The sequence below is a fragment of the Fomitopsis serialis genome (assembly GCF_022376445.1).
Source record: "Fomitopsis serialis strain Sig1Antser10 chromosome Unknown B0H18scaffold_6, whole genome shotgun sequence".
In the NCBI taxonomy this organism is placed as follows: domain Eukaryota; kingdom Fungi; phylum Basidiomycota; class Agaricomycetes; order Polyporales; family Fomitopsidaceae; genus Fomitopsis; species Fomitopsis serialis.
In genome coordinates this window covers 529,842-548,578 of record NW_025954966.1, presented here as the reverse complement: position 1 = coordinate 548,578, position 18,737 = coordinate 529,842, and the positions used below count along the sequence as shown (strand labels likewise).

The 18,737-nt window shown below is 53.0% G+C and overlaps 7 protein-coding genes across 7 annotated transcripts; 5 read left to right on the top strand and 2 right to left on the bottom strand.

Annotated features, from left to right (window-relative positions):
• Positions 1–32: 32 nt before the first annotated feature.
• Positions 33–1,114, top strand: B0H18DRAFT_980690 (uncharacterized protein). The gene is made up of 2 exons (XM_048044460.1): positions 33–481; positions 539–1,114. Exons 1-2 carry the CDS (start codon positions 197–199, stop codon positions 995–997), a joined length of 744 nt encoding a protein of 247 aa, XP_047898360.1. The 5' UTR covers positions 33–196; the 3' UTR covers positions 998–1,114.
• Positions 1,115–2,053: 939 nt separating this feature from the next.
• On the top strand, positions 2,054–4,857 carry B0H18DRAFT_980677 (putative monooxygenase). The gene is made up of 13 exons (XM_048044459.1): positions 2,054–2,157; positions 2,221–2,636; positions 2,699–2,814; positions 2,864–2,877; positions 2,940–3,128; positions 3,199–3,347; positions 3,403–3,518; positions 3,580–3,711; positions 3,764–3,953; positions 4,006–4,087; positions 4,146–4,409; positions 4,466–4,709; positions 4,777–4,857. Exons 2-12 carry the CDS (start codon positions 2,387–2,389, stop codon positions 4,551–4,553), a joined length of 1,590 nt encoding a protein of 529 aa, XP_047898359.1. The 5' UTR covers positions 2,054–2,157; positions 2,221–2,386; the 3' UTR covers positions 4,554–4,709; positions 4,777–4,857.
• A 313-nt stretch (positions 4,858–5,170) lies between these two features.
• B0H18DRAFT_869840 (uncharacterized protein) lies at positions 5,171–5,852 on the bottom strand (the record flags this gene model as incomplete). Its single annotated transcript, XM_048040049.1, has 3 exons — positions 5,171–5,430; positions 5,522–5,692; positions 5,753–5,852. Coding segments are annotated over 3 exons (531 nt in total), but the record flags the coding sequence as incomplete, so codon positions are not given.
• Positions 5,853–7,056: 1,204 nt separating this feature from the next.
• B0H18DRAFT_980655 (oxidoreductase) lies at positions 7,057–9,282 on the top strand. Its single transcript, XM_048044458.1, has 8 exons — positions 7,057–7,242; positions 7,295–7,438; positions 7,502–7,626; positions 7,693–7,901; positions 7,956–8,373; positions 8,429–8,483; positions 8,532–8,708; positions 8,764–9,282. The coding sequence occupies exons 2-8, from the start codon at positions 7,303–7,305 to the stop codon at positions 8,925–8,927; spliced, it is 1,284 nt and encodes a 427-aa protein (XP_047898357.1). The 5' UTR covers positions 7,057–7,242; positions 7,295–7,302; the 3' UTR covers positions 8,928–9,282.
• A 1,712-nt stretch (positions 9,283–10,994) lies between these two features.
• B0H18DRAFT_1092732 (UbiA prenyltransferase family-domain-containing protein) lies at positions 10,995–12,148 on the top strand (the record flags this gene model as incomplete). Its single annotated transcript, XM_048032325.1, has 4 exons — positions 10,995–11,106; positions 11,158–11,544; positions 11,594–11,922; positions 11,974–12,148. The coding sequence occupies 4 exons, from the start codon at positions 10,995–10,997 to the stop codon at positions 12,031–12,033; spliced, it is 888 nt and encodes a 295-aa protein (XP_047898356.1). The 3' UTR covers positions 12,034–12,148.
• A 299-nt stretch (positions 12,149–12,447) lies between these two features.
• B0H18DRAFT_980624 (uncharacterized protein) lies at positions 12,448–13,866 on the bottom strand. Its single transcript, XM_048044457.1, has 8 exons — positions 13,715–13,866; positions 13,565–13,658; positions 13,461–13,522; positions 13,275–13,406; positions 13,141–13,223; positions 12,965–13,085; positions 12,806–12,846; positions 12,448–12,754 (listed from the first exon to the last, which is right to left on the bottom strand). The coding sequence occupies exons 1-8, from the start codon at positions 13,842–13,844 to the stop codon at positions 12,725–12,727; spliced, it is 693 nt and encodes a 230-aa protein (XP_047898355.1). The 5' UTR covers positions 13,845–13,866; the 3' UTR covers positions 12,448–12,724.
• Positions 13,867–15,575: 1,709 nt separating this feature from the next.
• On the top strand, positions 15,576–18,090 carry B0H18DRAFT_551510 (MFS general substrate transporter). Its single transcript, XM_048038568.1, has 10 exons — positions 15,576–15,858; positions 15,917–16,135; positions 16,517–16,683; positions 16,736–16,961; positions 17,009–17,043; positions 17,097–17,158; positions 17,220–17,412; positions 17,470–17,527; positions 17,608–17,725; positions 17,832–18,090. Exons 1-10 carry the CDS (start codon positions 15,686–15,688, stop codon positions 17,910–17,912), a joined length of 1,332 nt encoding a protein of 443 aa, XP_047898354.1. The 5' UTR covers positions 15,576–15,685; the 3' UTR covers positions 17,913–18,090.
• The last annotated feature ends 647 nt before the right edge of the window (positions 18,091–18,737 follow it).

The following is an 18,737-nucleotide window of genomic DNA, read 5'->3' as shown; positions in this document are numbered from 1 at the left end:
AATCACACATACATGTCTGACGATCATTTTTAGCCTGGTCAGTCGATCTGTTCGAGTCGCTGTCGGAGCCGGAGCCTCATATTCGCGGCGTGCGCAATATGATTGACTTCGCCTCCACATCCGCCGCACACGTCAAACTTCTCTTTTCCAGTACGGCAGGCGTGATTAGAAGTGCGTCTCCTATTCTCAACTATTCATGTCTCTGACAGAAAAACCCTGTACAGAACTACCTGATCATAAGCCCGTCCTCGAGGCATTGGTTGAGGATCCCTCGATCATTGTCGGCGAGAGCTACTTCGAGTCGAAATGGGTCGCCGAGCACCTAATCACTCTCGCTGGGGAGAACAGCCTTTGGTCGCCTACCGTCGTGCGCGTTGGCCAAATCAGTGGGAGCAAAATCGGCGCCTGGAGGACGTCGGAATTGGTACCCTCGATGGTGTCCGCTAGCATTGCGTTAGGGCGTCTCCCGGACGCGTCTGGAGTAAGTGGTTAAACCCTCACGGAATGCACTTGACTCCGCATACTAAACTCATTGCAGGAAGTCGCTTGGATTCCAGTCGGTGCGGCTGCAGCTGCGTTGATCGAGTTCATGGACAGCCCGGAAACGATTCTCCACCTACGTCACCCGCACCCGGTGACGTGGTCGGAGGTATTCAAACACTTCGCACTGGTCCTAGACCTCCCACTCGTGTCGTACTCAGACTGGTTCACGCGACTCGAACGCGGTCTTATGCTGCACGACGATGCAGATATGGTGCGTTGTCTGGAGCGGGGTCAACGTTTCCTCGAGCAATACCGCTGTCCTATGAATCCATATGACTCCCGGCCAAATGTGATGAAGAGGCTCAATCCTCGTATGGATATCACTCATGGACTAGAGGCTTCTGCGACGCTACGCGATGGAGTCATACCAACGATTGGCATAGAGGAGGTTTCCCGTTGGGTCAATTACTGGCGTCAAGAGGGCATCATTCCGCCTAACCCTGTGGCTGTGTAAGCGGAAAGAGTGGCTGCGGAAGGTTTACCAGGTCGTCTCGGATAAAGAAGACCAGTGTTTATCATGTTTGCTTGTGCTCACAGATGTACTAGTAGTGATGACTGATTGTCAGATCGATATGACTCAGGTGATGGAGGACTCAGCTCGTCGTTGACGAAAGAGAGAGGATGCTACAGCTTGCCACGGCTACGCCACCCTTCGCGAGACAGTATCGTACAAGTATCGCACAGAGTTCATCATAATGACACGAGAAGTTACCGGATCCAACTACTACGTGGAGTCTCGTGGTCGCCGGAGTTGCGTCAGTCATGCCGCATGGAGCGGCCGGGAGTCTATCGCAAAGACTGACGCGTGAGAGGGCAAATTGAGAGCAACACGTCGTTGCCAATGATGGACCGCAGAGCGCGGCCGGTCCATGAGAGCGTACCCCGAAAGGCCTGAGGCCTTGAGGCCTGGTGAGTCGACTTCCCGTTCGTATAGCGTGGGAGTTGTCCTAGTCAGTTGACACCCCAGAATCATCTTGAAGCCTGATGCAATGACGTGCATGACAGAAGTTAGTCTCTGTTACTGAACAAGAAAAGAAATACCCTCGTTGAAAGAAGTAGCAGTGGGCAAACTTCGAGACTGAGCGCCTTCGCACTTACTGTACCGCAGCAGTCTGTACGTGCCATGATCATCTCCGTGTCGACATAACAGGTGGCACGGCTCTGATGAAGATGCAATTGCTCAATGGCATGCTTGGATCGGTCAGTATCTTGGGCGGTGAACCGGTGACAGGTTGCCGGTACGCTGAGAAATGGAAGCATCACTGCAATACGCACTCGCGGATGCTGTCACATCATGGACACCACCTGCGATACGAGGAGCTCGGACCATTACATACTTAAAGTTACAGACGCGGAACGACTCGGAACGAGATGTGTTCGGTAAACTACGGCGCTGGTTAGTAGCTAGTTACACGTAAACTAGCAATGTGACCGTCACGCGATTGGAACCCGGTGCGTGACGGTGGGCCACACAACCGCTCAACGTTCAAATTTAGTGTCAACGCTTCCAGTCATTTGCATAGAGATGTCCTCCGCACGCAAGTGTGTCGTACCATCAACGTACCATACACATAGTCGGAATTCCTCGTCGAGCTCCAATGCCGGAGGCTCCAGGTGCGTCCGCGTCATCTTGTGTACAACATCCCTGGGGCCTGATGCTTCACAAATGACTGTCAGCCTGAGATTCATCGAACTTACGGTCACTTCAAATATCATTCGCAAAAACAGCCGCTAGTCCGCACTGTCTTTGATCTGGGCACTGAATGTGTTCATATCCCGCTTGACTCCGACCACTGGCACCTTGGAACGGCACCCCTGCATAGTTCTACCACTCCCGCGAGCCATGTTTAGGGAGAACGCGCTCGCGCTCGGCGTTGCTTGCTCATTGTCTGCATTTCTGTTGAAAGTTGTACAGGCTGATCTCGTGCTAACCGGCATTCTATGCATTTGTGCATTCCTCACCACTTCCGTTGTTGCTAAGGCAGACCGATTATACCCTCCTGGCCCGACTGGCTGGCCAGTCATACGCAACCTGCTGCAGATACCTCAAGAGCACCCATGGCTCGCGTACACAGCTTGGGCAGACAAATTTGGTGCGTCCGACGTCCCGACTATTCCTCCCTTACACTGATAATGTCGTCGGATCTTCTGCCAGGTGACATCATTCATTTGGAAGCTCTCGGGGACCATCTAGTCGTCCTGAACTCGGCAAAAGCTGCGAAAGATCTCCTCGAGAGTCGCTCTGCTATATACTCAGATCGTCCGTCCTTGGTATGTCTACTGTATCTGGCAGGGCAATGGCATGCTGATGTCTTCCCAGACAATGGCAGAGCTGTGCGAACCGTTATTCTCGCTGTATCTGCAGCGCATCTCACTCTCACGTCTTGATTACGTAGCTCTGGGCTGTGCGTGAAGATCCCAATGTCGCCCTATAACGACAAATGGCGCGCACAGCGCAAAATCGTTGCACTATCATTCAATCCGGGTGCGGTCTCGCACTATCAGCCAGTCCAAGAGCTTGAAGCACGCAAACTCGTCAGAGGCATCATCCGATCGCCCGAGACATTGGTTAGCCAAACGAAGACGTGAGTATGTGCACTTTTCTGGCGTCTTGCGTGACAACTGATCGGCGTGGTCACTGCGCTGTGCCGCTAGACGCATTGCCGCGATCATCATGCGTGTCACGTATGGGTACACCGTCAAACACGATAACGATCCGATGATCACCATAGGGTTTGAAGCAATGGAAAACTTCGGCTCTGCAACTGAACCGGGGAGGTGGATGGTGAACTTCATCCCGCAGCGTACGTACGAGGACGGCTTTACGCACCGAACAGTGCTTGACTTCAGGATTCTCAGTTCGTTGGATGCCACGCTGGATGCCTGGGACGTCATTTCTGCGATTAGCAGAGAACTGGAGAGCGGTGGATGACAAAGCCTCCTGGTTGCCTTACAAGTGGTGCAAAGGTCGGATTGTGCGTATTTAGACCGGTACAAAGTGCCGCCCTGCAGCACTGAGGCGTCGGTCATTCGTAGGACAAAGGATTCATGGAAGGGCCATGCCTGGTCGCGAGCGTGCTCGAGCAGCTCAAGGGTAAGATGACTGGCGAAGATGAAGCTTCACTTGTCTGGGCAGCAGCCTCTTGTTTCGGGGGTGGCCTCGACACTGTGGGTAATTTTTGGCGATGATTCTAACCGTCACTGACAGGACAATTTCTAGAATATGTCTACCATATTCACCTTCTTCTTGGCCATGCTGCACCACCCGGAGGTTCAGGCCAAAGCCCAAGCGGAAATCGAGGCCGTGGTAGGTTCAGAGTGTCTGCCATCCATAGCGGATCGGCCGTCGCTCCCATTTGTCCGGAGCATCGTAGCGGAAGTGTATCGATGGTTTCCCGCTGCCCCCCTAGGTTTGTATCCCAGCAGGCGGATTGGCTTGCATTGATATGTCGTATTCTGCAGGCCTCCCCCACGCGCTCAGCCAGGATGATGTATACGAAAGCTATCTGCTCCCGAAGGCATCAATCGTCGTGCCCAACATATGGTCAGCAGTTTATCAGCGTGCCATGACCCACTCGACCCACCACTGACCCGTGTTTTAGGTATATACTCCACGACCCAACGGAGTTCCCGCAGCCGAACGAGTTCAAGCCCGAGCGGTTCGGCGGTGACGACGTCAAGATGCGCAATGTCACCGACATTGCGTTTGGTTTCGGTCGTCGTACCTGCCCAGGCTTTCACTTTGCGGAGGGTACAATCTTTGCGATCGTCGTGACGGTCTTAGCGACATGCGAAGTTGTGCCTAAGCTCGGCCAGGGTGGTATTCCCATCATACCCGCGATGGACTACACAAACGACATTATAGTGTAAGTAAGCTCAGCTTATACGCGAATCAGTGTCAATGACGATGTCACTCCCGCAGATTTCCCAAACATATTGTGTGCGATATCAAGCCAAGGTCAGCCCGATCGCAGGAGCTCTTAGAGGCCTGGGCATCCCAGAACGACTAACCAGGCCCTTGCATCCCGTCCGAATGTGTATGATCTATGCCCACGAGTCGCTCTGTCTTCCATCATGCCGACAGAAACATCTACGAGCTGTTCTCGTGCAGTGAGGCAGGTGTCCCGTAGAGACGACGCAGAAGCGGCGTACGTGTACATACGACCGTGAGTTACCTATGTGTAGGCGGCGGTTATTGGACACTGTTTGACAAGTCAAATCCCTACTTCGTAGAATATAATGTAATGATGGCGGAGCACCAGGACTATATGACAGCAACTGAAACATACATTGTCCCAGTCAATAATATCTAAGCATGGCACTGTCGCCGTCACGCTGAGCAGCGAACTGGGTACGTGCTATCTTTCTGCGAGTGCACAGACTGTCGGTCATGAGGTCTTGAGGAGCGGAGCAACGAAGGAGCTTCTCGACAGTCATGACTTCTCGACTTGAACACGGCTTCTGCTCGAACGTCGTACATAGGAATGCTATCGACTAGCATTGATACTGCACTACTTACATGCATCTGCTGATTCATAAGTACCCTCACCGTGTCCCGTGTTCCATCCTTCAGCCGGAGTGACACTGATACAGTATATGCACTCTCACTATGTTACTGCCACCGTCATCACTCAACTAATGGGCCACGTACCCGATCGCGAACAACCAATACATATGGCCCGTCGGTCATGATAGTCTTCATATTCGGCTTAGGCCCCGGTCCACGCTGCCTAGCGCTCGGCAAGCGAGTCGTCATTATACAGTTGGTGGTGGCAAGCAGGCTGAGGGTAAGGAACACGGTTGCACGCACTCCCCAGGCGAAGCCAGCACCGCGGTTTACAAGCTTGTTGAGCATGACAGGGTGGATTAGATTGTCGATTACGGCGCCTGTGGAAGGGGATTAGACTGCGCCACTAGTATCCTAACGCAAGAGAGCAAGATGTCAGGGGATAGGTACAGGGGAAGCGGACTGTCTCACCTGTCATGACGATTCCCATTGCGAGCGAGCACCGCATCCACCAGTACTGTTGAGTCTGCACGAACATGACGGGAACAAGCATCAGATCGCTCCCGATACCCATACCAATGCTCTGCGAGAGGACGAGTTGGTAGTACTTCTGTGGAATCGCGAGCGAAAGCATGAACGTATCTCAGAACATGAACACAATATCACCGCTTTTGGTGATATTGTGTTCATGTGATGAGATACCGGAGACGCAGAGAGCACTGCCACAGGTGATAACTTGACGAAAGTACCCTTGATCGAAAAGCTTGCCAGCAGGCAGGCCCACCGCAAACATGAAAAACAGTCAATGCATGGATTAGTAGACAGTAGACAGGGTGAACACGTGCACTCCTGTAACGACCCAATGGCACCCAATCCAGCCGATGTTCGACACGGACAATGCGCCTGCGAGAACGTAGTAGTCCTGGTAAACCCCGAATGAACTTTGAGCAGCCAAAAGTGGTTGTGCAGATTATGAATCTGGCGGCAGGAATGAGCTACAGAAGACGTACTGCACGAAAAAAGAAGTACCTTCCAAGGACGAAGAGACCGCCGTGGCGATCGCGGGTTGTGGGGGAACATCCTCAATGACGACTGACTCGAGCGATGCATAAGCATATTAAAGTGCTTGTTGGGCCTCCGAGTGTGGATCCATGCCCGTGTAAGACATGAGTCTGAGTTACATAGATGGGCACGATGGTAGTAGTTAGGACCGAACGGTGTATACACATGAGTTAAACGATACCAAATGCGATGAGGCTCGAGCAGAAGAGGATGACCTTTTCCCAGGGGTTTTTCCCGTTGAATTTGCAGTAGCGGACGGCGATAGCTCCGTAAGTAAACCAGTGAGACACCGAGAAGGCCGCTCGAACCCCAGAATTGAGGTTTGAGAATGCACAACTACTTGAAGTCGCACACAGCCGGTCACTGATCAGTACTTCCATCAGTGCTGAGCGCTGAGCGCTGAGGCCTGAGGTGCGAAGCTCGCGGTCGTGTTCTGTGTCTCTGCGTCTGTGATCGAAGCGAAGGCTGGAATGGAAGTCGCGGTCCACATGCAGAACACAATACTTACAGTGGGATCCGAGGCCTCGGATCGCTGAGTCACTGACGAACGTTATTTCAGCGCCCACGGCTTGATCTGGGTATGCTGTTCGCGTACCAATTTGTTGTCTAATCTTCTGGCTGCCTCTTTAAGTGTGTCAGACGTTGAACGTTGAGTAAGTATCACAGTTCCGAACACCCACGAGGACGTATTGCGCGCATCATATCGTGCTCTGACATGCGGTCGAACCATTCCACTGCAGATTTGTACTTGCTTGTGTTACATACGATCTTGAATATGGAGGAGGCGGGCGAATCGCTGCTATGGCCAACCGGAAGATGGTCGATGACGAGTTTGAACGAGAGCTCAGAGCCACACCTGCCGGAGAGCGGCCCGAGTCTGAGTCAGGTCGCGTGACTGCGTGTACACACTGAAGCGCTCAGTTCGGCGTCACCAGCTGCCAGCAGCTCATCGTGGATATGATCCTGGATATCTGCAGTTCCACTGTGTACCAAACGCAACGGAGACTGGTCGTTATCTGTTGCCACTCCTTCTATCAGATACGTAGAGTTTGCAAACACGCCCCAACCATTCCATCATGTCACTACTGCAAGATGATTACCTCGCGCAAATTCTTGGATCCCCTATAACGGTGAAACGCACTAGCTATCATCCCTGCGACCCGTTGACTGATGCGGTACTAGGAAAACCGATGCCATCTACTCCCGCAGCGACATGGTCTACTTTCGCGAAGGTATCGTATGCAAGCAGGAGGCCGCCGGTGACAGGAACGTTCGCTGTCGAGAGGCTCGAGGTAGCAGCCCGTAAGAAGCTCGAGCAATCGCCAGGTCTGTCCTCCTGGACGCATGCGCATACCGTGGGGCTCTGACCATAGTGTGTCTATGAGGCAGATGCGTACATGTACATCTTCGGCAGCGCAGGAACAGGGTCTACCACGGAATCCAACAGGGAAGCATTCAAGAGGTGGAAGATCATGCCGCGTTTGCTACGGGATGTATCCAGGCGGAACATTGAGGTGATAGTGCCGCTCGATACGCTGTACGTAGCGTCCAGAACTTGCTGAGAATTGGTCTTTCGACAGGTGTCATTGTTCGGCAACACATATCCGTCGCCGCTTCTACTAGCTCCAATTGGAGCCCAGGGCATCGTTCATCCAGATGGGGAACTGGCCACAGCTGCGGCTGCGGGTGCTCTCGGAATACCCTACATCATGAGCACGGGGTCGACGCGTTCTATTGAAGCCATCGCGAAGGCTAACGGTACTGGGCCACGATGGCTCCAGCTCTACTGGTATGCACTCCTTGTTCTCTCAGTCCGCATTGTATGGATTTGACATCTGCGCAGGGGCAAGAATGACGACACAGTAATGTCTCTGCTCTCTCGCGCAAAAGCTTCCGGCTTCACTACCCTAGTAGTAACTGTGGATACCCCCGCAGTGGGATGGCGACCGTTTGACCTCGATACTGCCTATTTTCCCTTCGCGCACGGCGTCGGAACTCAAGTCGGCCTTACAGACCCTTTCTTCATGGCAGCTGCCGGATTGGAGTCGTTTCCGGAGGGCGAACACCCAGACTTTCCATACATCGCTGCCCGTCAGGACGAGCTCATCCGGAACGGCGACAAGAAGGCGACACTGCGGTCAGAGGTCGGTCAAAGGTTCGTCAGCGAGATGCTGGACCCGACAAAAGTCTGGAGCGACCTTGCAAGACTCAAAGCGCAATGGGACGGCCCGTTGATATTGAAAGGCATTCTGTCTCCGAAGGTAGCCATCCCTGCCCCCGACGGCAGTGGTATCCGCTCGCTCACGAGTACTATAGGATGCCGAGTTGGCGGTAGAGCACGGCGTGGACGGGATCATAGTATCAAACCATGGTTTGTGAATGCTATATCTCGGGGGTGTATGCCTTAACTTCAACACAGGCGGTCGACAAATCGACGGTTCTGTCTCCTCCTTGGATGCGTTGCATAGGATCATGGGGAGCAGCGCCGTCAAGGAAGCTCAAGCCCGTGGGACGTTCACAGTCTTATTGGACTCTGGTATCCGGACAGGAAGCGATGTTTTCAAAGCGCTTGCATTGGGCGCACAAGGCGTCTGTTGTGAGTGCCTCGTCGCAACTCTGGTGTTAGTCCGTCTGAAGACTCTGTCCCACAGACGGCCGTCCCTACATGTATGCGCTCGCGTTAGCCGGCAGAGAGGGAGTCGACAGCCAGCTGAGAGCGATCTTGGCTGACTTTGAGATCACGCTCGGGTTGGCGGGGATCAGGAGCATTGAAGAATTGCGTATGAATGCTCATGACCTGTTAGTTAGGGACTGACATAATACTTACCGTTGTTCTTCGCGTCCATCCTCCACTTACTCAACAATCGCTCATCCATTCTACCTTGAGCGCTAGCTGGTGGTGCCACGCGTCTGCCAACTGTGACAAAAATTTGGATAGATTTGACGAGCATGACGGAACACCGCTACTCAACCTGAGACAGAAGACAAATAGATCTCGTTCGACCCGCTGGTAGCGCTAGGTACGACATCCTCGACGCACCCATGGCTGTTGAGGCGTTACGATGAGTCGGTATGATCCACCAAAGCGCATACGATATCTTCGCAGTTGCAACTACGGATTAGATAGTAGCAAGCGACTTCTAGGAGGAGGGGAGGAGCCACGCTCAGGCTGGCGCCGGGACGCGCCCCAGACGCGACCCGTCACGGTCACGTTGCCATCTCAGGAGCGCTTGTCACGTCTGTGATGGGAAAGCAGGCAGGTCGACTCGGATTGTCGTCCACGTCCACTGGTGACTTCAGTCGATCTGAGTATACGGAAAGGCGGCATGCGCAGCGCCATCTAGCTCCCCCTCTTTTCAAGTCACTGCTATACTTGCTATCGGTACAAACGCGTACAGCACTCGCGAATTCCTGTGTCAGTGCTGTCTCAGCGCCAGCGAGTCTCTTCGGTAGCAGCCCAGGACACTAGCTAGGTCTCATTCCGTCTGTCTGTAGTTGTGAATCACGATCCCCCGCACGCTCATCTGATGCTCGTCTCACTTTTGCACTCTCAATTAGCTGTTCTAGATGCCGCGCGCTGACAATGTTATGCCAGTGTCTGGCTGCCAGTCGCCGAGGAATCAGGATCGCAGACACAGTGCAAATATGTATAGGATGGCCGCGCCTTAATGGAATGGACAGCTTAAATGGTACGTACGTGAACAACTGTGATGTTATGCATCTAGTACCCACGAGTTGCTGTTATTTAGAATACACCGGGACTACATGTACACTCGTAGTACCGGGCGCTTAACCGTAGTCCAGCACGGCTAACGACTTCAACCCGGTAGTTCTTACTCCTCGGCAACCATATTATGTGCCTGTGTCGGACGCCAAACGCCCGCTCGAAGATAGTCAGCTTGAAGACATGCATCGCCAAGAAACTCAGGCGGTTCTTGGCGCTATTGTGGTCAGTGAGACACGCGCTGATGAACTCCGAACAGGCGAGGCCAAGAACCCAGTACTACTCCTTGTTTGCAATCGAAGAGACATTGTTAGTGTTTATTCATCGAAGACGGTGGCCCTTTCCTGTATCATGGCCTGACGCCTCTTATGCCTCTTAGGATAACCCAGAGTGCGTAGACGCCGCCTCGTACAAGCCCGAGAGGTTATGTTTGAACCTAGCTTCGCCTCACGTTTTCAAGAAGCTCGCGGGGTTTGGGGCAGCTGATTCGAAAGTTTACGCGGAAGCGGGTAGGAGCAGCAAACCAGTACGTGAGCGAGCTGTTCTTCCCAAAGGCTACTGATGAGATCGATGAGAGGCTTTCCCTGAAGCATCGCAGACCTGTGATGGCTACTGGAACCCAAAATTTTGTGCGCAGTCGTTCCCCAGTCTCGATAAATGGTGTATGCTAGGACACTGACCATTGTCAAATGGAACGGAAGTTTGGTTGCGATCTCTCCACCTGATCAATCCGCAGGAGCGTCGGCGTCCGATTGAGAATACTTGGTGCGTCGTCAAGTTCTGAAAGGATGATTTGACGCTTACTCATGGAACAATGTCCTGCAAACCTCTGGTCGCGCGCGATTGCACGCTACAAGTACTTTCTAGCATTCTTTGCAGAGCAAACATGGCTAGTCTACCATCTTCAATGAGCTCAATTTCTGTTCTCAGCTTGTCAGCCGCTAGGCTGCCAAAGACGCCCCGCAGCTTTTCAGTGTCCGCGGGCCGCCTACCTCCCTCGGCGACGAGTCGGCGTGGCGGGGATACCGGGCTACAAGTTCTAGACGACTTAATGCATCCTAGACGAAGCTCGTACGCCAACAAAGCGTTAGTATACATACAATATATAAGTGCATCATGCTGTACGGCCAATACACCGACTTGAGTCGCGACTGCCTCATGTTGTTCTTGGGTATCGTTGGACGTGGGCTGCATCGCGCTGCGTACACGCTATGCACACTATTCCTCTTCACGAAGTCGGACATCAAGACGACTGTCATATCTGTCGTACGTCTTTCCTCGCTTCGATTTACCTGTCCTGATATACATGTCGTGCACATAGACGTTCTTCGCGATTTCTGCTGCTCCAGCACTCGAATCTCGACTCATCCACACTCGGTCTTCTGGATTTGGATACATCTCCTCCAGTTTGACGTGTCCAATCAGACGCTCAAGCCGGAAGAGGACCTCCTGAACAAGAGCGATCGACCTCTCCCATCTGGACGCATGACGCTGGAAGCCGCCTTAGTACTGCGTTGGGCCCTCGTGCCCCTCTGTCTGGCCGTTTCATGGCTATACAGTACGGAGGTCTTGTGGGCCAGCGTCGCCCTTGTCGCGTTGACAATCATATACAACGAGCTATCGGCCCATGGCAAGGGCTGGATCATCAGGAACCTAGTCAATGCAGCTGGCTTCGCGTCCTTCGAAGTCGGAGCTACATTAGTGGCCAGTACGTGGATGTTTAGATGTGTCATGGATCAGTTCTCATCGTCTCGTAGCTCACGGCCACAAGGACTTTGACTGGATCGCACGCTCGGCGGTTTATGCGAGTGCAGGGATCTTCGCCTCTACCATCCACACCCAAGATTTCAAGGACGTTCTGGGGGACTCCTCTGTGGGCAGGAGGGCGATACCTATCGTGTTTCCTAGGATCGCTCGGATCACTCCACTGATCGGTCTTCTCTTCTGGACAATCTCCTTGACTGTTGTGTGGGTGGTCGACTGGGGCACATCCGCCGTGCTCTTCACTATCGCGCTGAACGTCGGGTATCGATTTCTACGGCTGCGCACAATGCACGAGGATCAAGTGTCCTTCTACTGGTACAACGTACGTTTAGTCGCTCCGCTGTTGACATTATCCTGACATACATCGCTATAGGTGTGGCTCTCGTTCGCCCATGCGCTTCCCGGTTATTGTAGAATGTTCTACGGAGCATAGGTGTGCTCAGGCAGCATCGCAGTAGCCTCTACCTTGCGTACAGATGGACTACAGTCGTGTGCATACATGCTTAGAGGATAGAGTGCTGTCGGTCGAATCTTCGTCCATCTCGGAGAGATTGTGAGTACCTATGTCTCTGCCGGTGTGCCAGCGATGCAAAGCCGGCGCCAGTCTTTGGGATCACGCACAAGCGCTCGCCGTGATCATCGCTGTGTTTTGGGTATGCGTATGGTCACTATGGCCTTGAGCGGTGAGGAGAAAGTCGTGAAAGTTGTGAGTTCCCGAATCCGAAATGACTGTTCTGAGTCGTCTCAGCCACACTTGAGACGGTTCAGACATGGATGAGCGAGTTTGCGAAGCGTGGGTTTAGCTGATTGCTGACTACGTATCTGTTGGAAACCATTATGGCATATCTCGATCTTAAATCCCAGGCTACTAGCTTATAATACCTGCATTTCCACTTCCTCCCAGACTTGAACAGTCGATACGAGCGGAATTCTCGCGGCCGACACTCCAGGAGGCTGCTTCTGTGGCGAGTTCCACAGGTACACATTGCCGCTCTCAGATTGGAGACTTTTCACCCACATGAAGAGGCGACGAGCTAGGGCGGCCTCAAGTGCCCAAGAGATCCTAGTTCAGCGTTGTCAAGGGAACAGTGGCTACGCGGGAAGACGCGGGGAGCATGCGGGACTCACATAGGTGCGATGAAAACATCCTCTGCCTAATGCGGCCAGTGTCAGAGCTGAGGAAACTAAGAAGATATATGACCTACACCGGTGAATATGCTGGGCAGTAGCCTGGCCACACGCAGCGCTGGCCGATGTACGCCTTTAGAACATTGCCAGGGTTGTATATAGTCGTCAGTCGGGCTCACCGAAGAATCCCTGATAAGAGCTTAGCATACATTCACGTGCTCCCGAGTCAGTCTTACGCACCAGAAACATAATGAATCCATCCCTGTAAAGCATCGTAGCAAGTTGAGAGTTTTGCCTACGCGGTCTACTGAGGACGTTGACGAATACAAGGATGAGGACGTATAAATCGTAGAGGACCTAGACATATCGCTTCACGGTTTGCTCGTCTTACGCTTCAGTCAGAAACACGTACCATCGGCGCCCATATACCTGTTGTGTACCATGACTTATCTTCATATGAGCATATATTCGCGCTCGCCACATATCGCATACCCGCTTTGAACTACGGTCAGCGAGAAGAAATTAGATCAGAAATGAAATATGTACCCAAGACCTGCACACCGGCAAGGACAGTGAAGACAACAGTGGCACCGAAGCACGCGATGAACCCCGCTATTAGTGCACACGAAACCTTCTTGCGGTCATCCCACAACCTGTATACTCGGAAGAAGACGACAGCTAAAAACAATGTGTCAACGTCGCAGACGCACAAAGTGTGTACGAGGCACTTACTATGGGCAGAAATCGTGCACCAAATCCCGTAGGAAATCGCGAACATGGAGAAAACTGTGCATCTATAGATGGCTCATCATTCAAGGATCATGTATACGCATTACCTGTGCCTACGTCTGTGTAGCCGCATGAGTGCTGCACCAATCGGGGAGTTCGGTTTACTCACGTGCCTAGACATATGAACGAAGCCTCCGCTGACTACGACCGAATGTGAGCTATCAATGCTTGGGGGGAAAATATTGGATGCACGACACCTGTGGCGATGAAGATCATTCCAACTTCTCTTACATACAAGTCGAATAGCACAAAAGCCGATAGCACGGACCATCGCCCGAGCCAGATGAGGTCAAGCTCTTCGCCTAGGTTCAATCCATGGTCGTACATTGTAAGTGTCACCGACGCTCCTGGAGAGTGAATGTCAGTTTTTACTGGCACTCGGAACCTTAGACATCACGGACCTATAATATACCGCGTTGTAAGAAGCGAGCCCAGTTGGCTAGGAGACAGATCCATTGAGTGTCATGAATGCGCTGGCTTCTTTTAACACTCGTCTCGTCAGTACTTATGAAATGCCCCGTCATGCACCGGGATGGCCCGCTGCTGGAGTAACAGCGATGCTCTCCATTCTCGGGCTAGCGAGAACTGTATTGAATCATGATGTAACGTGAGTATTAGTGTCAGCAGGGAGTATTGCTAGTGATTGTGTTCACAAACGACATCTTTTGATGCACAAAGGCGGATGAAAAACCTCACTGCATAGCATAGCAGTGAAATTGACGATTGGTCGAGCGTATGATTTGAATTTGACAACCACACCATGCGGTTGATATTGATCAATTTGCTACGGCGCCCTAAGTAAAGTATCAAGGGCAGCGCCATCGTGCTAAGTTATGGCGCACTCACCGACCTTCTGAAGTCGCTTTGGCGCAAGGTAGTCGTAGGTTTCTGGTCTAGGGTGCGATGCAACGCGGGGATGACCGGTCTTCCGAGTTTCGAGTCCTCCTAATGCTCCAACCACTGCCTCGTTTCCAATCGGCCGATAAGTCTCATGCGATGGTCGCTCATGTAGCTAAGTGCATCGCTGGCAGATTCGCTGCTGTTCTCGTCCCCGGCGCTCAAAGCGATGACAACCGAATGTGAAGATTGGATTACGGGCGTGAGTATGAATCTCCTGAATGAGATTACTTCAGCGCCGAGAAGACCGGAAATGAGCGCTCACTGTGATGTCAAATCGATGTGTGTAGACGTTAAGTTCCGTCCAAGGGCCAAGGAGTCTTCGCGCTCTCGAGCCCCGTCGTCTTGATTGCAGACGCGCAGATACGGTCGATGGTGGCATAGCATCTCTTCAGACGTCCTCCAACAGCAACTCTTGTTCGATCAAACTCAGTTGCGACCCGGTTGTAGATTGTCCCAGCTGGTGATGGACCGGATCGTATTCGTGAAGCTCGACAGGAGACATCGAGGAGGAAGAGTGGCAATCGTACACGGGGCGCACTGCGCAGACGAAGTTCGCGACACCATCAGAAATGCCGATCTGCTCCTCCAAGCCTCTGCGTCGGATGTGCATGTGATGTTCGGAGTCAGTACACATTACACTCAACATATTTCATCATACGCCCTTGAGACGTCATCGCACCCAGACCTGGCAAGTAGTAAGGAAGGAGGGTACATCGCAAATTCAGAGCGCGCACCTGGAGCGGAGATGCCATATCGCCGCCGCTAGCACTCAAAGTCACGGTAGTCGAGTTTCCGGGGTCCTGCTGCGGGGTCGAGGCGGTGAAGGGACGTTGTGAACTTGAGTGTTGCTCCTCCTGGACACCTGCATCTGCCAGTGCCGATTTGATCCAGAGCGACAGACACCGGGGACAGCATGCGTGAGTCGGAAGCTGAACAAACGTTATCAGTATATGTTCAACTCCGAACGTACAGCGAAAGGTGATCATCGAAGCCCTTTCCTGACGGAGCGGAGCAGTGATGCGCTGGGATTATTGTTGTACGTATTCCAGTCACGCCACCCTGATCACTCTTGCCCATTCGGGAAGGGCTCTGCTTGATCAAGAACGCCGACTTACGCACGATCCGAATCCCAGCCTGAGGTTCCCCGCACGTCTTAAGGATCATGGCCGGCTGCTGGGCTCGCGCTCCGAACCCGTGTGTCAGGCATCGCACGACTACCTATCTCCCCTCGTGTGCGGCTCTCAGGTTCCTTCACCATCCTGTCCACCATGTCCAGCCCCCCGTCGTCTCGCTTTGAATACGCACAGGCATCAAAGAGTTTATCGCAGCCTGAGCTCGCCCTTAGCGACCTCAGTCCACCATCTGTCCCCTCACCATTGCTGTCACCTGCTGTCAGACGGGTCGACGGAGGATACCAGGCCTGGGCATCCCTCATCGGAGGGTGAGTTCAATATAGCGTGGCGCCACAGGCTCATGCTGACCTGACAGTGACAATCCAGCTTGTTCGCAACCACTGCGACCTTCGGCTACACCAATGCTTTTGGCGTCTACCAAGATATCTATACCCGTGAAGGCACGGCATCCGCCTCCAGCATCAGTTGGATCGGCTCTACTCAGCTCTTCTTTCTCCTCGCCATGGGCCTCCCCTCGGGTGTGCTCCTCGATAAAGGCTATTTCAAAGTCACTCTTGCCTCAGGTTCTCTCCTATTTGCTTTTTCGTGAGTCCTCCTTTCATCGCGTTCACCAGTTGCTACTGGTCTTGCTGTCCAACCTCCTGCGTCTCCGACCTCATGTGCATCATCTTCGCCGGGAACCAGGCAGTTCAACAAACCATGAGACTGCTCATCATGAAAAACGTGCTACCCCTCGTGTTCATCTGAGCGTCTGCACCCACAGGACGCGCGTACATTGAGAACGTAGACTATGAGCTGCAGACATCTGAGACATAGTGCGGAACTTTGACCAGTCTTGCGCATTGCGGTGGCGAGCGTCATTCATTCTCGGTAATAGCGGTCCATTCCGGATGCGACGAGGGTGTTTCCCTCTGACGTCTTAGGATGCAAGTTGATTGGCACATCTAATTACTCTGTTCGCTGCAGACTGTTCATGCTCTCTATTGCCGATCACAGCAAGTTCTACCAACTCTACCTCTCCCAGGGCCTTGGCATGGGCATCGGCGCTGGTCTGATCTACGTCCCCTCCGTGGCCGTTCAAGGGCACCATTGGCGCACTCGCCGTTCTCTAGCCATGGGTATCGTTGTCTGCGGTATGCCTCCGCGCTTCCGACGTCACTCGTGATCACTTACGTGTGCGCAAAGGCTCATCCGTAGGGGGCATAATATTCCCGATCATGCTCAACAAGCTCTTGAACGGGCACACGGGCTTTGCATGGGGCGTGCGCGCGAGCGCGTTCCTGGTCCTTGCCCTCCTCGTCGCCAGCAACGTACTCATGACAGCTCACCCACCAGCGCGCACCGCTGACGCACGGAAAGTAGACATGAAGGCAATTCTTACTGACGTGCCGTACCTCCTAGCCAACATCTCGTATGTCGTCCCATTGCATAGCGTTCTCACTGACTTACTCGCCGCAGGACACTCATCCTTGACTGGGCCCTGTTCTTTCCATGTGTGTCTTTCGCGCGCTACCTCCTCGCCAAACATTCATTTACCTGATTTCAGATTTCTACCTCCAGCTCTACGCAATACTTCATGGGGTTGACGCGAACGTCGCCTTCTACACCGTGCGCCCCTCCTTCTCCCGACTGCTCGTGCCACCGCTGACATCCATTTACTCAACCGCAGATCGCGATTATGAACGCAGCAGCGATCCCGGGGCGCATCTTGCCCAACTACTTTGCGGACAGGGTCGGGCCGTTCAATGTAATCGTGCCCGTCACCCTCGGCTGTGCTGTGTTGTTGTTCGCGCTCTTCGGCGTCAAGGACATTGGAGGCACAGTGGTCTTCGCGATCCTATTTGGCTTCTTCTCCGGTGCATGTGAGTCGCTATCGCGTCTCCGCGACTTCTGTTCGTCCTCAATGTAGCTGCGTGTAGATCTCTCGTTGTGCGCACCATGTGTAGCAAGTCTTGCGCGTGATACGAGCGAAATCGGGTACGTACGCCCAGCTTTTGGCCCCCTTCCCGCGTGTTGTGCATAGACTGACATCGCGGTGCGCGAATTGACACGAGCAGGGCGCGATTCGGACCGGCATATCTCATCACCTCCTTTGGCGCGCTCACGGGGAACCCGATTGCCGGTGCGCTCCTTGGCTCCGGCTTTCCCTGGTGGAAGCCCATCCTCTTTTGCGGTGTACGTCCGTCTCTCATCTTGTTCGTGAACATTGCCTCTACGGTTCGCTGTGGAGGCGTGAAGTCTCAATGTATCGATCAGTTTTCGATACTGATTAACACCACAGCTCGCCTCCATGGCGTCCCTTATTGTGCTCGTCATCGCCCGGAACATGATCGCGGCGCGCAAGGGAACACAATTGGTATGAGTTCGTGTGGAGGCTATCAAGATGCCATCTCGCATGTTTCCATCGTCGTAACTTATTTCCGCATAACTCTGGCATTCGGCTCGTATTGGGACATGGACTCGTAATGAGAACTGGGTCGTTTCCAGCCCGCTGGCTGGCGTGCATATATCGGAAATTGTTTCAGATTGCCAGTGTGTGTAGAAGCTCGAGGAGCTTCATGAAACGCTGGCTATTCTACACGAGTTGGTTCAATTAGCTCACTCATAAGATCTATCCGACAAGTATCATGTACATACGTAGTCAATTAATGTAAATAGTATCAGGCAGGCTTTCATGAAGAGGTTCCTGAGCGGCGAACCAAATCAAATAACCGCGGCTACACCGTGATGCATGATACAGTTGCTGACCGGGTGTTGTAACCTGCGTGCACCAGGGGATCTGGGAGCGATGGCACTACTGCAATGTACGAGCCTGGTACAAGCATGTATCCACGCGTCTTGTGTACAGTACGTGCCAATTCAAGTCGGCTCGAAGATGGCGCCGGGGACGACCGCATGGCTACTTGCTGTCACGAATCACAAGAGTGTTCGCCGGCACCGTTGACTACATACTAGTAGAGCGCTCGAGAGATAGGCCGTGCCAAGAGGGAGAAAAGATTGCACGATCCGACGAATCACACCACATCTCACTACTTCGGGGGTTCTTATACTCTATTAGAGGAGCTCACAGCCTGAGCGGACGGTGTACATACACTCGACAGATCTTTATGGTTGTCCAGATCTCTGACCGCGATATGTCATCAAAAGGGTAACATGCAAGCGACATATTTAGGGCTCCGAAAGCCTT